A 16,017-nucleotide genomic window follows, 5' to 3' on the forward strand; every position below is an offset into this window, starting at 1 on the left:
ATGTGGTTTAGTGCTCGATAGTCCACACACATACGGTATGTACCATCTTTCTTTTGCACTAAAAGGACTAGAGAACAAAAGGGAGAGGAACTAGGCCTCACCATCCCTTTGTCTACCAATTCCTGTACTTGCCTCATGATCTCCTCTTGTTGAGCTTGAGAGACTCGATAGGAGGCTTGTTTAGGCGGTGAGCTTCCTGGAAGGAGCTCAATACAATGGTCATCATCCCCTTGTTTGGGAGGTAAGTCCATAGGGATATCATCGATGAACACATCTTGGAATCCTTTTAGAAAATTAGACAAGTCTAACTCTTCTTGATTCCTACCATTTACATTTGATGAAACATTAGGATCTTTTAAAGACTCTTTGACAAAAATCATGTACTTAGAAACTGAGCCCTTTATTGACTTATCAAAAGCAGGAGGATTTACAAGTGGAATGGTGCGACCACGCTCACTAGCATCTATATACGTATTCTTTCCCCTGTAGGTGAAGTAGATTCTCCTTTCAGGGAACTTCATATTGGCAGCCATGCGATCAAACCATGGCACCCCTAGGATAGCATCCTCATGTTGGAGAGGAGAGATGAAGAAGTCTTCTTTATCAACATAGCTTTGGACATGAAGCCTCAACTTCCCAATCAAGGGAGTAACGGAGGCTTGCTGTCCCTTGAAAGTTGCGTCAGCTGTTACTATATCTCCCATCTCGAAAGCTTGAATGCCCAACTTGGTGACCAACTCCATTGACATGAAGTTGTGAGTAGAGCCAGGGTCAAACAAGATGAAGGCATCATGGTCTCTTACCTTTCCCCAAGCATAGGAAAGTGATGATCCTTTGCAATGAGCATCCTCTTTTGGAGCTGCTTCGATGGTGGAAGCCCTAGAAATCTCATTGTGAGCAATCTTTTTGGGGCAAGAACGATAGCCATGTCCTTGCTCCCCACACTTGAAACACTTATGGTCCTTGCGAACAGCTTCAAGCTCTTCAGAAGAGAGTTTGTTTTTACCTTTGTAAACTCCCTTCTCCTTGGACCGATTTTTGTTGTTGTTGTTGTTGGAAGTGCCTTGGGAAGAATTTTGAGCATTGGTCTTCCCCTTTGCATCTTTTTTGTCCTTGTTTTCCATGGGCTTGCCATTCCGTCGAGCCCCTTGATGGAAATTGATGCGTGAAGCAACCATGGTGTGATGGATTAATTCGCTAATAGAACCAGGCCGTTGAGAGTTGATGTATTCGGCCATCTCTTCAGGTAATCCCGCACAGAATTGCTACCTTTGCTCGGCTAATAGAACCATGCCGTTAAGAGTTGATGTATTCGGCCATCTCTTCAGGTAATCCCGCACAGAACTGCTACCTTTCCTCGACAAAGTCTTATCTTTTGAAAGACAGTAGCCTTGAGATGTAAATCCCAAAACTTGTCTACATACTTGTGGATAGACTAATGAGAGAGAAGCTTTAAGCTACGCCATTCAGTAAGTACTTTGTCCTTTGCATCGCTTGCAAGAAATTGCTTCATGATGGAAACTTGTAGAGTTTTCCATGTCCTTGGGGCTTCCCCGTTGCCACGAAAGCTAGCCCACCATTGACGAGCTGATTTTTGAAAGTGCATAGCCACATGGCGTAGCTTGGAGGACTCCGAAAATCCCTCGTCTCCAAAGGCTGCATCAAATTGCTGGATGAAGGCCAATACTTTGTCGGTAGCACCAAATGTCCAATCATAGGTGAGAAAAGAGATACTCTTTTCCCCCTCCTTGAACTTCTTTAGCTTTTGTGACCTTCTCCATGCAGGGAAGGATTTGCGATGTCCTCCACTCTTGTATTCTCTAGGAGAATAGCCATAACTTTCGTCGGAAGAGGAGGAAGGTGAAGAAGAAGGAGAAGAGGGTGAACTCTTCCTAGACCTTTTCTTCCTTTGTTTCCTCTCTTCCCTTCTAGAGCGACGAGGAGAGGACTATGTGTTGATCTTTTCCTCTTGGGAGGAGTGAGCAATTGTCTAGACCGTTGTCTTCGTGGAGCCACATCTTCAGAGGAACTTAAATTTTCATTGCTTTCTTGCTCTTTGGATTCCTCCTCTCATATGTGAGAGAGTCTTCTTTTGGGGGTCTCTTCATGAGGCCTCGTAAGCTCTCTAGGGAAATTCCATAAGTGCAAAGTTGTAAAGTGACTACGGCTTGCAAAGCAAGGTTGCTCATAGCTTGTTGCAACCTAGTGATAAGATAATTCACAAACATGGGGGCATCATCATTAGCACCTTCATGTGCAAAATCAAAGCTATCAATACTCATTCTACTCTCTTGATTATTGTCATCCATGTTAACAAAATTTATGTATGTACTTAGTGTATGCTTTGGCAATTCAAAACTTTAGTTGCCACTCCTCTTAGCCTTTGAAAATCGGATCTTAAGTATCTACACCCACGGCTCGAAGTGGTTAATTATAGAGAGTAGAGGAGTAGGTTTAACATAATAGAGTTGCCGAGGGCTACCTCCTTTCGAACTTCTTATGGCTCAATAATGGTAAAGCCGTAGGCAAATCTAAAAAGACTCCATTATTAAGTCCAAATCTCCCGAGGTGTGCACCATATTCCACATAGTGGGCTCAACAAAACCGATAATACATCCCAATTCCACTTACCCTAATATAATTAACAACATCAAACATTTATAGGCTACTTAAAGGCCTCTCTTCTTAAGCAAGAAAAGAGAAACCAAATGCTCTGATACCAATGTAATGGAATTAGCCTTTTAACTTGAGTTGGAGCGGAAAGTGAATAACATATTGAGTATTCCTTTGTGTATAGATGTATAGTGAGAAAGAAAGTGCTTGGATGGACAGAGCAACACTAACACATTACTTCATTAACATGTCATGAACAATACTTGTAAAAGAGAGTGAGAGTTTAGAGAAATTGACACCAATAGAGGACCGGATTAGTTGGAGCCGGTCCCCCCTCCAATAGGCATTTGTATTATAGATTCTTCCATAACTGAAGACTTGTTTACAATACAACTGATTGTGCTCCTTGAGACCTTCTTGATGAGGTGAAGATGGCAAGCTTCACTCACCAAGAATTAGCATAACAACAACAATAAACATGATTAGCATGAACTTGAAAAATGCCCAGCCTCAATCGCAAGACCTCAAACACCATGAAAGGTGAGGAGAGCTGGCAGGGAGTGTGGAAGAAGAGAGAAGTAGAAGTAGCTATACGAGAAAGCAATACCCCCTTGCACATAATCACTTATAGCTCTTGTAGCATAGCTTAGCATAGTGATAATGGAGATTAGAGAGATTGATAAGCAAGCATAAGCATTTGCTTCTGTGGATTTGCATCCATAGCCAAGAGCATGTTGTAGTAGGCACTCAACTTCTCAAGCTTGGAGACGGAGATGGAGTTCTTGCTTCACAGGAGTGCGTGAAGAGAAGAATGAGAGAGAGAGAGAGAGAGAGGGCTCGTGGGAGGCTCAAATGAGAAAGAGAGAGAGGTAGCTTGGTCGACCCCCTTTCCTAGGCTTCCCTTGAATCTCATTGGGCCATGTAGCCCTCTAGCCAATGAGAGCTTGGCTCCCTTTGGGGCAAGGTGTGTAGCCTCCTGACAAGTGTCCTTCTTTCCTTCTTGTGAGGCTAAGCTAGCACCCACCTTGCTTAAGCACAACCCCTGTTTGCTTGAGCAGTGTGCCTCTACACTTGACATGTGGCCCCTTTCCTCTCATGAGAGCATGGGCCCTTTACGAGGTGTGCACACACTACCTACCTCCCTCCTTTGTAGGGCTTGCCCCCTCTTTTGTAGATAGTTCTTTGAGTTTGGTAAGCAGGTAGCCCCCCTGCTTAAGCACAGCCCTTGCTTAAGCAAACTACCCCCTTGCCTACCTGGACCTTAATTGTAGCCTAAAGTTTAAAACTTAAAGTCTATGTCTTAAGGCTTTTAACACTTACCTTTGGAGGCTTTAATGAAGCCAACCCTAAGGTCTTTTGCTCCATTGGTTAATCTTGCTCTTTGATAGACCATTTCTCAGTTGGGCCCCTTTAACATTGGCCCCGTGTTGAATGTATCTTAACCCTTGTTCCCATTTATTCTCCCACATTAAGTGATCAGTTTAATATGATAAAATCATTGGGTTGGTTAGATATTAGATTTTATGACATTTCAGATACTGCAATCACAACTAACTGAAATGTCTACTGTCAATGCTACATTGGAAAGTAGCAACAGGGTCTTGTTAAGCAGGGTTGCAGCTTGCAAGAAAGTTAAAGAAAAGATTAGAGACATGTCTGATGAAGAGCTAGATGTAGATGGTTGGTATGTTGGCTCAGCGGATATAGACAAAATGAAAAATGAAGTCATGGAATATATGAAAGGGGTGTGGGAACATATTAAGATCAAAATGTATGATGTTGTGAGTAAACCTTATCAAGCTTTTGTAGAGGAGGAGACAAAGAAGGAAATTCTAATCTTGGAGAGACAGTATACTGAGTTAAAGGAGCAGTATGCACAGTTGCAGCAGCAGGTACAGATGGATGTGCAAACGGATACTGCAACAAGTGATGCAGATCAAACTACAATTAAAGTTGAAGTTCAAAATACAGTTCAGGATGAAGTACAGGGTACAGTTTCAGTCGGAGTTACACACAATGATGACACAAGTGATCATCAACAACTTGAAGATCCATTGATGAAAATTGCTGAAGTAATGTCAGAAGATCCAATTATTGAGGTTACATTAGTGGAAGCTGGTGATCATGTGAATGCACAGTCAGGAGGAGTGACAGAAACTGAAGAAACAGGTGTTCAGAAGGAGTAGCTTCAAGCAAGACTTCATTTTGGTTGTCATGTTTTTAATGTCAAGCGTTTTGTGGGTACTATATGACCCTGTATTGGTACCATTAGGGTTGAGGCTACACCAAAGAGTCCAACAGAGGTGGAGGTTGATGAAGCTTTTGCAATTGTTTGAGAGAGGACTTTTGTGGTTGGAGTTTTTTATGATTTTTCTTGTAAATTTTGGTCACCATCGAGTGTGATTTCAAGTGTTGATCAACTTGACTCACCTTGTAGTGTCTGCGGGTATCCAAGGGCTTATAGGTTGAGATGTTTGGAGTTTGAATTGGGATTGGGGGGAGGATTTTCATTGAGCTCGTGTGTGAGGTGAGAGATTTAAGTGAATTCCTTGTGTTGTGTTAAGGTGTCAGGGTGTGTGAGTGTGCACATGGTGTCTTTTGCTCCATCATCGTGTATAACGCACCATGACTAACCAGGTTGCAAATTCAAAGTGGAACTATCATGGCGGCAACATGGCAGATGGAGAGTGAGAGTGATTCATGCAAGAAAAGGGCGAGGAAGCAGCAATGAACTCTCCCACAAACAACAACACGAAGCTCGGGCCAGTCAAAACTCAACTCCTATGCACTATGGTTTGGGAGGCAAAGCGCTTGGAAAGATAAATATGTAAGTAATTTTAGGAGATGTTTTAGCTTATGAAACTTTTTTGGTTATTTTTAACTTAGGAAAATGTCACTATGACTCGTCCTACTAGAGAGATGGTAAAGTATCGAGAGAGACCCACGAAGTTCGATACTTGGTGATGGTTTTTGGAAAACCATTATATCTCTCGTGAGGAATTCAACTCAGTGATTAGGTCTCTACAAGCGGTAAGTATAGTTAATGAATATTGTAATAATCGTTTCGAGTTGTTGATTTATCTAATTTGGTTTGGTTGTTGTAGAGTCAGAGCGATCAACCTTATGTACCTCAAGACGAGGATGAGGAGGATAATGATTAGATTGATGGATTTTTTTTTTGTAGTTCTCTTTTACAAGTGTAAATACGGCACAACAAACGAGCTTCATGTGCTTTAGTGGTATGCTAAATCAAAGTGGGAACATAATCACTTACGCACATTACAATAATGCATAATGCATCTGCATTCCTTCTATTCAAGACTCGTAGAAGAGTAGCATATTCTGAAGGAATCACAAGACTCGATTTTTTTGGATCAATTGTTGCAGCAGGCTCTGGGTCGACACCATTTTGCCTCAACACTATATCCACTAATTCATACAAATTTTTTGGATCAGTTGTGTAGCAGGCTTTGGGTCAACATCATTTTGCCCCAACAATGTATCCATTAATTCATGTGAATCCAAAATTGCGATGTTTCGAATTTCAATGGAGTGCAGTTGGTGCATCAAGCTTGCCTTCTGTGAAGGTTGGTGGACGAGTGTATAGTGGAATAGCAACATTTGAAGACGTCAACATAATAAGACATTGATTTTGCAAGGTAATACAAGTACTTCTCCTACACTCTTAGCTTCGAGAACCTAAAGCTCTAATACCATGTAAGAAATGTAGAACAAATAGGATCTTGTAGCAAGGAGAGTAGAGAGAGATACGATGCAAAGTAGATAAGTGGAAAAGCAAAATTTAAATTAGCACCATTACAAAGTGATGTCATCATCCATCAATGCGCCCTCAAGGTCGAGCTTAGCTGATGATATAAACAACTAGAGATAGTATGCAAGAATACAAGGGGCTAGTTATCCTTCAATATGGGAAGCCATGATTCATGGAGATGGCCTCCTTATATAGTGCTACATGTGGGTGGTAGATACATGTGTCGGTGTGCTATTGACTATGCCAACCCACCATTCGCGACCACGGTCATCGACCACCGACCTCCAACCATAGTACTAATGGCATGTACATATGGCCTAGTATTGTAGATTCAAGGGGAATATTCCTTCATAATTTGCCTTGAGGGCGCTACCCCCAAATCCTTGCCTCAAAGGCCACTGGCTCCCTGGACCCCAAGGTTGGGCTCTCGAATTAGCTTCCTACCATCCACGATCACAAATAAAGACCTCATCAATGTGCAAGTTGGAATCCTGTGCACTATTGACTTCCCCTCATATGGGGGCCTTACAAACTGTGTAACATACATGAATATGGTGGACAAAACTCTAAGGTGTGCATTGAAGGTATACTAACACATTGCAACCAATTGGCAATGTTTAAATTGTTATCATCTTTATTGGGTCATATACTTGGTTCACTATCATGGGATTGATATAACTACACTATTTTTTCTCGTTAAATTTGGGGTTTTCTTTAATACGTCCAGTTCATGTTTTTAACTCGTTAATTATAGCTCTCTCTCTCTCTCTCTCTCTCTCTCTCTCTCTCTCTCTCACACACACACACACACACACACACACACACACACACACACACACACACTTGTATACTGTGCATATGAAGAAAAACTCACAACCCCCCCCCCCCCCCCCCCCTCCTTTTTTAGACTCCTGTTGCCTGGACCATACTAGGTCAAAAGAAACTTTTATTGATTACTACCGAGGGCCCAAGACCTTTACTAAGTAATGATGCTCTATCGAGCGTGATCAATGGCTACTGCCCTCAGGGAGTAGCGAAGGCGGCCCTCATCTTCCCCCCAGTCTGTCGATCTCCATTGAAAACTATAGGCGGGGTACTCGATGTTGTATTTCCTACTCATGGTGAAGCGTGGCCTTCCTCTCTCGAGTCCGTGACACTACACAAGGGAAAGGCTTGCCTCCTCCCGCTATAAAAACAGGTGAGGGCGCATCTCTGCCCCTCACTTAGCTATATTGGGTGTGTTGAGTCATTTGTGAAACACTTCCTGTCTGCTTGCCACTACCAAGGAGACTGGAGCTCTCCTCGGAGGTGACTCAGGTGTTCAATCCCTCCTCTGCTGAGTTTACTGTTTTTCTGCACCATTTGTTACACATACTAAAGGTTTTTCCTACCTCTTGCTTGATAAAAATACACATACTGTGTAGGCTCGTTTTTTGTTTTGGGCTTCTTGCAAAAACTGATCATATTAACGCTTGTTGCTGATGAAGGGGATCGGGGAGCACCACAAACGGAGAGTGAGAGAGAGAGAGAAGGAGACACACACGATGTGGGTGGGGAGACTCTAAAGAGTGAGCAGCCCCCTATACACTTATGCTATGTATAAGGTATACAAGTTAGTGGGCGGCCGGGCAAGGCACAAGCACCTATACCCCAACAACCTCCCACTTAAAGGCGACTGTGCCTTTAAGCAAGGGAACCTAGTCTAAAGACTACAAAAGGCGAGAGAAAACCGCTCTCAATCAATGCCCACTGGCTGGCTGTGATCGTGTGCATCCGGTTGTCCTGCTCCCGTGTAAGTCCATACACCACCAGACGTACCGCACACGTACTGCAAGTATGTACGCAATACCTGCATATCTCCCTCGTGCACTATGCCATCATCAGTCAACAGACGACTGACAACCCCAACTGCAAGTGCTCTCACTGCAGCTACGATATCCGGTCTCAAGATCAGCACTTCATACATGAGACCACCGAATGCCGATGCAATGCTAGCGGGCCCTGCTAGCTCTACGGAGCATGCATCAACATATATATCCCTGGCAATAGGCATCTCTGACTGACAAGGCGTGTCAGCCACATGCATCTCCTGACTGTCCGCAAAAGACGCATCAAATTGTCGTGCAACCTCAGAGCAAACCAGCTGCTCTAGGTGTCTGCTAGAAGACATATCCTGCACAACTATATCCCCATGCTCACAGTCGAGCATAGAAAGGAATGACTGCATAATCGCTGACATCTCAGCCTCGTCTGCAATCATCCACTGCAAACATGACCACTCAATCTGCTGTGACTCACTAGAGCTCTCATGCTCTAACTCCGTATGCATAGACTCTTGCACAACGTCCTCCTGTCGTGACTCACTAGAGCAAGACCGCTCTACCTGTCTATCCTGTATAGAAGTATCTCGCACAACTGACTCTCTACTTTGCTCAGTCACTAGCAAAGCATGCATGTCTGACTTTGTCACCTCTATGTGTGCCTGCTCAAGTCGTGCCCCAACTGTGTGCACAACGAGCTCACTACTCTGCAACCCATGAGCAAAAGAGACTCGCCTGCTCTCTCGCTCTCTACCTGGCTGCATGATCACAGAGACAACACTGTCTCTCTCGTGATCCACATGCAATGGGTAACCTGTACCACTCCTGGCACCTCTCGCAATCACTAGCGAACCCAAATGCATCACAAAATCTCGCTCTCGTAGAGAAATCTGACATCCACAATCTCTAAGCTGACCAATCGAGATCAAACTCACTATCAAATCTGGTACATAGCGCACATGTCGTAACAAGTAAGATGCACCACTCGGTAATTATGACAGTTTCACATCTCCTGCACCTGCTATCGCATGCACCGATCCATCGGTCAAATGTACACTACCAAGCATCCCGCTAGAATAGCTACAAAACCATGCACGATGCGGCGTGACATGAAACATAGCATCTGCGTCTAGCAACCACTGCGAAGGGAGTGCACTATCCACATGTATAGCATCTCGTGCATAGCTCGAGGTAAAAGTGACATCCCCGTCACTAGTATACTCCGACACTGCATTTGCCTCAACTATCAAAGCAACTGAGTCTATGGCATCACTACATACGTCTCTGAGACTGCCATGTCTCCTACGATGTCGCATACGACGAAAGCAGCGCCGTCTAACGTGTCCAGAATGACCACAATACCAACATGTCACCTGTCGGCGTGCTCGTGAATGTACATGTCTCACACGAGTCCGTGATGACTCAGATCTATCATACATATCATGTAATCTGCGCCAAAGTGCTCTCGAAGTAGTCTCATACATAACAAGAGCATATATAGATTCCGCAAGGTGCAAAGAGAGCGTAGATAGTGCCATCTCCTCTAGCTCCTGCCACTGATCGTCAGACATGTTTGAAGGTCTATCTACATCACCACTCAATGGTCGATGCAACCCTCGCTATGTCAATGCATCAAGCATACACTCTCTCCATGCCGCAAAGTCTGACCCATCAAACACGCGCATTTGTGAGAGGTCACAATTTGATCGATCACCTGTCTCTGCCATGAGCACAAGTAGCAAGCTAGAAAGCAAAACCACCTCACCAAAAACACCTGGAAACTGTCTACCAATATGGCCAGAAACACAATGTAAAACCTGTGAGACACACTCCAAAATAGAGCTCCCGCAATGTCAATACAAGCCTCGCCTGCTCTAGTATCACACTGCAATCTGTGAGCTAATCACCAAGCCCACACTGTGCGGTATCGATGCATACACACGCACAAATCTCCCACCTGCAGAGAACACCGCACGCAAATGCTGAGTGCAACCCGCAATCTCTACCTAGATCGCATAAAAATGATGCGCATAAAACTCCTGGGAAATTTTCGCTAGAGTTTCGTCAGTAAAACGGCCACAAAACCAGTAACCAAAGTGACTGCACGCTAAAAAACATGAGCAACCAAAGAGCATCAAACCGCACTCCAAATGCATGCACCAATCTCCACACTTTGCATACATCATTGCAAACACCTGCAAATCTAGTACACAAATATCTGCTCTACCTGTGACTGCCAAAAACATGCTCGAGGCATACATTGCCGAGCTCAAAATGCAATCACATTAGTCTCCCTGAGCATCAAACCACATAAGGCATACATTGTATCCTCCCACCTGTGAGGAAACTTGCAGCAAATATCACTCTCACATCTGAGAGCAAACCATGTGTGGAATCCTCGACACACAATAAACAACTGGTGCTGCAGAAAATTCAGCGTTCAGAATTTTAAAATTCTGATATGACGAGCGCGTCCGGAGCGTGCCAAAACCCCAAGGTAGACTCCTGGATCACATGTATCCGAGTCCGGGTGTGAAAGCTATGCCAAAAACCTCCGTTTCGAGCCAAAAACTCTGCATAAACTGCCAAAAGAGGGTTGAAAAATGCAGCTCCTCAACCGTAGCTCGAATGAAGTATTTGATGGCTCGAATGGCTTCGAAAAGGGGGTAAATCGTCAAGACACCTGCTGGAAACGCTCTCGGAAAGCTGAATTTGCTGATGCTGAAGTTGAAACCCTGTTTGCACTCTTGAAAAAGCGCGCGCGCGGACGTGATTTCGGGAATGAAACTGGCTCTCTGCTGTCGTCGTGACTGTGCACACACGCGCTCCCTCCGCACCTACGCTCTGATACCAATTGAAGGGGATCGGGGAGCACCACAGACGGAGAGTGAGAGAGAGAGAAGGAGACACACACGATGTGGGTGGGGAGACTCTAAAGAGTGAGCAGCCCCCTATACACTTATGCTATGTATAAGGTATACAAGTCAGTGGGCGCCCAGACTCTGGGCGGCCGGGCAAGGCACAAGCGCCTATACCCCAACAACTGATAGTCTTAAAAGGCTAGATATAGGAAAAAAGTATTGGAGCATCCTTGCCATATGCATAAGAAATGGCTCCTAACCTAGAACTTGTTGGGCTGACTTTTTTGGCTTACTGTAGGCTATGTCAATTATTGCAGGTGCATATACTTTCAAAACTTTCAAAACTTGATTGGTTTTTTTGTTTGCTAAAAGCCTAGGCACTATGAGGGGCTGTGGGCCTCTTGTGCATAAAAAATAATCATGGTCTGCATTATGGGGTGGCCTCGCGGCGTAATACTTCTGCGTGTGCATAAATGACAGTAGATGTTGGTGAGTATGTGGTGATGAAGCGTGAAGGTTGGATTGATGGCCGTTCAGGCTTGGGTAAGAAGCAAAAGGCGGGTTGTTACTGTATACCGACTGTGTAAATGGTTGTTGCAAGGAATTATGGCCAATGGGCCACTTGGTGAAAACAAGCAGCAGGTTGTTGTCACTGTGATTACTGGTTTTTTCCATCTGATAGTTCTCAAAATCAGTGGGCTCTCTCTTCCTGTCTTCCATGATTAACTAGTTGCTTAGTATATTTTGGAACTCATATGCCGGACATTGCATATGGGAATAACCTGACATCCTTTTTCGAAGGTAAGTATATAGCAGCACATTCTTCTAAACTTTTGAAATAAGCCATGGTTGGCATGACCAGACACTATTGGTCGAGATAATCGATGGTGACTCTTTGGGTAAAGAAGGTAAGTGGATATTTTTTGGCTTGGGTAGAGCCTCCGAGCTGTCTGGCAAGAAAATGATAAAGTTCTTTACTACTCTCATCTTTTCTTATTAGTTGGTGTAAAAAAATGAGGCATCTATAACCTTTGGTTAAACAAAAAATATCGGATCTCGCATTCTTTTACCTTTGATACCATGGGTTCTACTAAAAGGTAAGTATATAGTTGCTTCTTTATACATAGTCACTAAGCGGCGGCTCTTAGTTTTACCCTTGATGGACTCCACCATAATTTAAAAAGGAATATGAAAAAGTGCCCAGCTGTCTTTTGAATGTAAAAATTCAATTATGTCTTATTAGTTAAGATTTAAACAGCTACACACACACACACACACGAAAGTCCCTTGTGAGAACTTCTTCCACACATTTCTTGTGCACATCATCTTAAATCATGCCAAATAGTTGGAGCAATGATGGCAAGTTGGCATTAAAAAACAAGGTGAGAAAGTGTGTGTGATTTTTTATTTTTTTTTTTGGGGGGGGGGGGGGGGGGGGGGGGGGGGGGGGGGGAGGGAGGGGGCACAACACTATAGCTTAGTGGTTATTACATGAAAGATAAGTGGTGCGATCGATAACCATGAAGATGTCTTGCAAATCTCAAGGCTATTTTAGGGCTAGAAAAGCGGCAAGCTTGCGTGGATACCGTGTACTCAAGTCGTACTTGGGAGTACTATTGATTTTTGATGGCCATTTCCCCTGTTTTTGGGTATAAATACACCAAATTAGCCCAAATTTTGTAAAATCTATGAAATTTGAAGGGCAAGGATGCAATAAAAAACCAACCTTAGAGTTACTGTACTATCATCGTGCTCTCGTGTACTTTTGTGAGCATACAGTGTAAGCAACTCCGATAAATTAAAATACAGCACCCCATGTGGGGGGGATCCAGCTAGGCTTCTCGTATGCTATAATGTCATGCTTTAGTTGTATGAAGTGATCACCCTCCTTGGTTTCAGCTAAGAGGGTGTGCCCTGTAAGGCTATGGTCACGCGAGGCTTAGTTTCCACAGACAACATTCGACCAAGCTTGACAGCGTGCAGCTTTCCACCGGCATAGTGGTGTGAAATTTTGTAACTATGCCTTTTTTGGTTTAGTTTTCAAACTAAGCCCGTTGCCTGCCGGTGACTTCTCCTTTTCTCTCTCCTATCTGCGCCTCACACTCCCTCTCACTACTGGCTGCTCCCCGTCACCCTCTGATCTGCCGTATCTGCTGTGGTCAGATTCTGTCGCGAGTTACTGAAAACTAAGCTTCGCGTGACCATGTCCTAAGTAGTGTTGATTGGGGGGGGGGGGGGGGGGGGGGGGGGGGGGCGGGGGCGGGGGGGCGTTTCACGGGTGGTGGATCCTTAAGAATGAAAGAGAAATTTCAAACCGTACATAGGAATTTAAAATGGTAACTTGTACTTATTAATCAGAACTGGAGGGAAAATAGAGTACGAGGTGGCCGGGCAGGCAGCCCCAGTAACGCAGAGCTCAACTCTAGTGAAAGGCGAAGCTGAGGAAGCTCTCTCTCTCTCTCTCTCTCTCTCTCTCTCTCTCACACACACACACAACAACAACGCAAGCACGCGCGCGCGCTCTCACACACGCGCAGGCTTGTGCGCGCTCACTCACCCCGCACTCATGGGAGCAGGCAGACGCACAGAATCATATACGGGAACGCATCCTCCTACAGCTCTTTGTCCCGACTTGGAAGCAAGGTTTCTTTATCTGTCTCCTGCCAACCTTGGTGGTGTCATCTTTGGTTGCACCCATGCAACCATCGACGAATGTCTACAGACGCTCTTATTTGGTAAGCCATTTTAGCCACAACGTTGCTTTTTTCCGCCATTTGCATGCCTACAGCAGCTTTCTTGCCTTCGTAAATCACGATTGCTTTGTTTTTCTTTCCCTTTCACCTGCTAATCCTCTCCTTGTGTTTGTAACTTTCCAGGTCTTCCATATCGCCATTTTGCATATGTACGCAATGTAAAGCCAGGGATGCCACTGTTTCTGTTTAACTACAACGACCGCAAGCTCCATGGTGTGTTTGAGGCTGCAAGCTGTGGTGAGCTGGATATAAATCCACATGCTTGGACATCCAATTCTTCGAGGACACAGTATCCTGCTCAGGTTGGCTATGAGGTTGCACTGTTTTCAAAAGATTGGTTCTTGGATGCCATTCATACATCACCAGTTTCTCCTTTTGACCATTATATAAATAAATAAATAAATAAATAAATATTTATTGAAGAGTTATATGTTTATGTCTGACGTTTTTTAAATATCAAAATTAAATATCAATGATATGGAAAATTCTATAACAAACATTTTTCTACTCAAAATGGGATCAAACAAAAACATTGAGCTACTTCCATTGAAGAACGTGCTTGCATAAAAACATTTAAAAAATTCAACAGAAAATTTAATACTCCTTAAATTAATCTTTTGAAGTGCCATGCGCAGAGATTTGCTGTGATTCTTTTGTTAAGACATACATGAAGGGAAACTTTCAATAGAATGAGAGAGGTTCCTATCAGGGTAAGCTAGAACGAAGAAGGTTGATGGTTAACGTCCAATTGCAATCCACATGGGTGCTACATTTTCTTGAAAATAGTGTTGAGAGGAGCTTCTCTGGCTTGTAGGGCTGCATGCACCTGGTGTTGTCTATGAGAGATCGTTTTTTATAAGCTCCTCTTGTTGATGCATTGGCTTTGGAATTGTACATGTTCTTAGTCTTTGAAGTTTGCAATCTTCTTTCCCACCTGCTTTGACGGACAGACATGAGTGTAGGGCATGGTCAACCTTCCAGTTCTTTGAGCTTAAGCAAGACCTAAATGGTCTTGGTTACAATATGATGACTTTGGTACACATTCCAATCGACCCAGTATCCCCCTGCAGATTGGACAAGATGTATGTTATGCATGATGATTGTTCCGTACTTGAGGTTTTGATTATGATTGTGAAACGCCAACATGTTCTCTCAAACCACTTTCCGGTGGTATTTCAAATGTTGCAACAACTTATGGATGTATTTGAAACTTTGTTGGGAAAGGCTCCTTTGAAGCTCAATAACTCCTTTTAAAAGCACTCCATATTCAAGCCCATATTTCTCAAATCATCAATAATTTTATTGTCATATTGCCCTATCTTGGCCGTAAGACCTAGAATATTTTTTGCACTTATGTGTAGAGGATGGCATGCCATATGGTGTTCATAATGCATGTGTGCCGTGAACAATTGATGCTATTGAAGGCCTTGGTAGGTGCTACTCGTGCCACGCTTATTGTTGATGCCACTAATGAAACTTTGCATCACTTGAGGTTGACATTATTGAGCATGAGGTTGAGACTGTCTAGCATCACTTGCTCAAAAACAAAAGCCTATGATTGGATGGACTTCGTTGTGTATTGCTCCTCTCAATATGACGATGCTTCAAAGCAACCACTTACAACCCTTTGTTAACATCTTTAGGCTTTTGGCACTATGTCCAACTCTTGGAAGATTAGATTCATAAAGTTGTTCTTTATGTAAATTTCAACAGAGGAGATGTATTTTCTTAACAGTAGATTGGTAACTTAAAATGACAGGAAAGTGTTTTTGAAAGGTTTTGAAAAAAATCTGATACTTCTACGAGACTTGTTATTTTTGGAAATCCTTGCTTGAGCTCGAAGCTGAAATATCACTTCTTATAAGTATATCCAAACTTCCTCACTTTTTGGTGGCGGTCAACTTCCAAAGTCAATGTATTGCTCCATATCACCAAAACTAGTTGTAACAGACTTAGAGACTCCAAGTCTAGAATCTACCACGACACCATAAATAATCACTTCAAAATAGTTCACAGTTCACAATTGATTCGACATTGGCCCGGCCGAGTTCCGTGCCTAGAGGTATTGGCCCCAAAGACTGGCGCCCCTTTCGATATTTCTTTTTGTATTAATCTGCAACTCAAAATACAAGCGAGTCTTCAAGACCCACTCTCAGACTGTGCGTCCAGATGCTCTGCAAAGTGAGGGCCCAAAGACT

At 43.6% G+C, this 16,017-nt stretch overlaps 1 protein-coding gene across 1 annotated transcript in view; it reads left to right on the forward strand.

Moving 5' to 3' along the window:
- The first annotated feature begins 13,425 nt into the window (after positions 1-13,425).
- LOC147460519 (uncharacterized) overlaps positions 13,426-16,017 on the forward strand; it is a 55,635-nt gene continuing 53,043 nt past the window's right edge. The window contains exons 1-2 of the mRNA XM_086507883.1: positions 13,426-13,801; positions 13,943-14,121. Of these exons, the coding sequence (XP_086364009.1) occupies positions 13,633-13,801; positions 13,943-14,121 (348 nt within the window). The 5' untranslated portion in view covers positions 13,426-13,632. The remainder of the gene's footprint in view (positions 13,802-13,942; positions 14,122-16,017) is intronic.

Source organism: Adiantum capillus-veneris, chromosome 3 (assembly GCF_014529385.1).
Source record: "Adiantum capillus-veneris isolate H3 chromosome 3, ASM1452938v2, whole genome shotgun sequence".
Taxonomy (NCBI): domain Eukaryota; kingdom Viridiplantae; phylum Streptophyta; class Polypodiopsida; order Polypodiales; family Pteridaceae; genus Adiantum; species Adiantum capillus-veneris.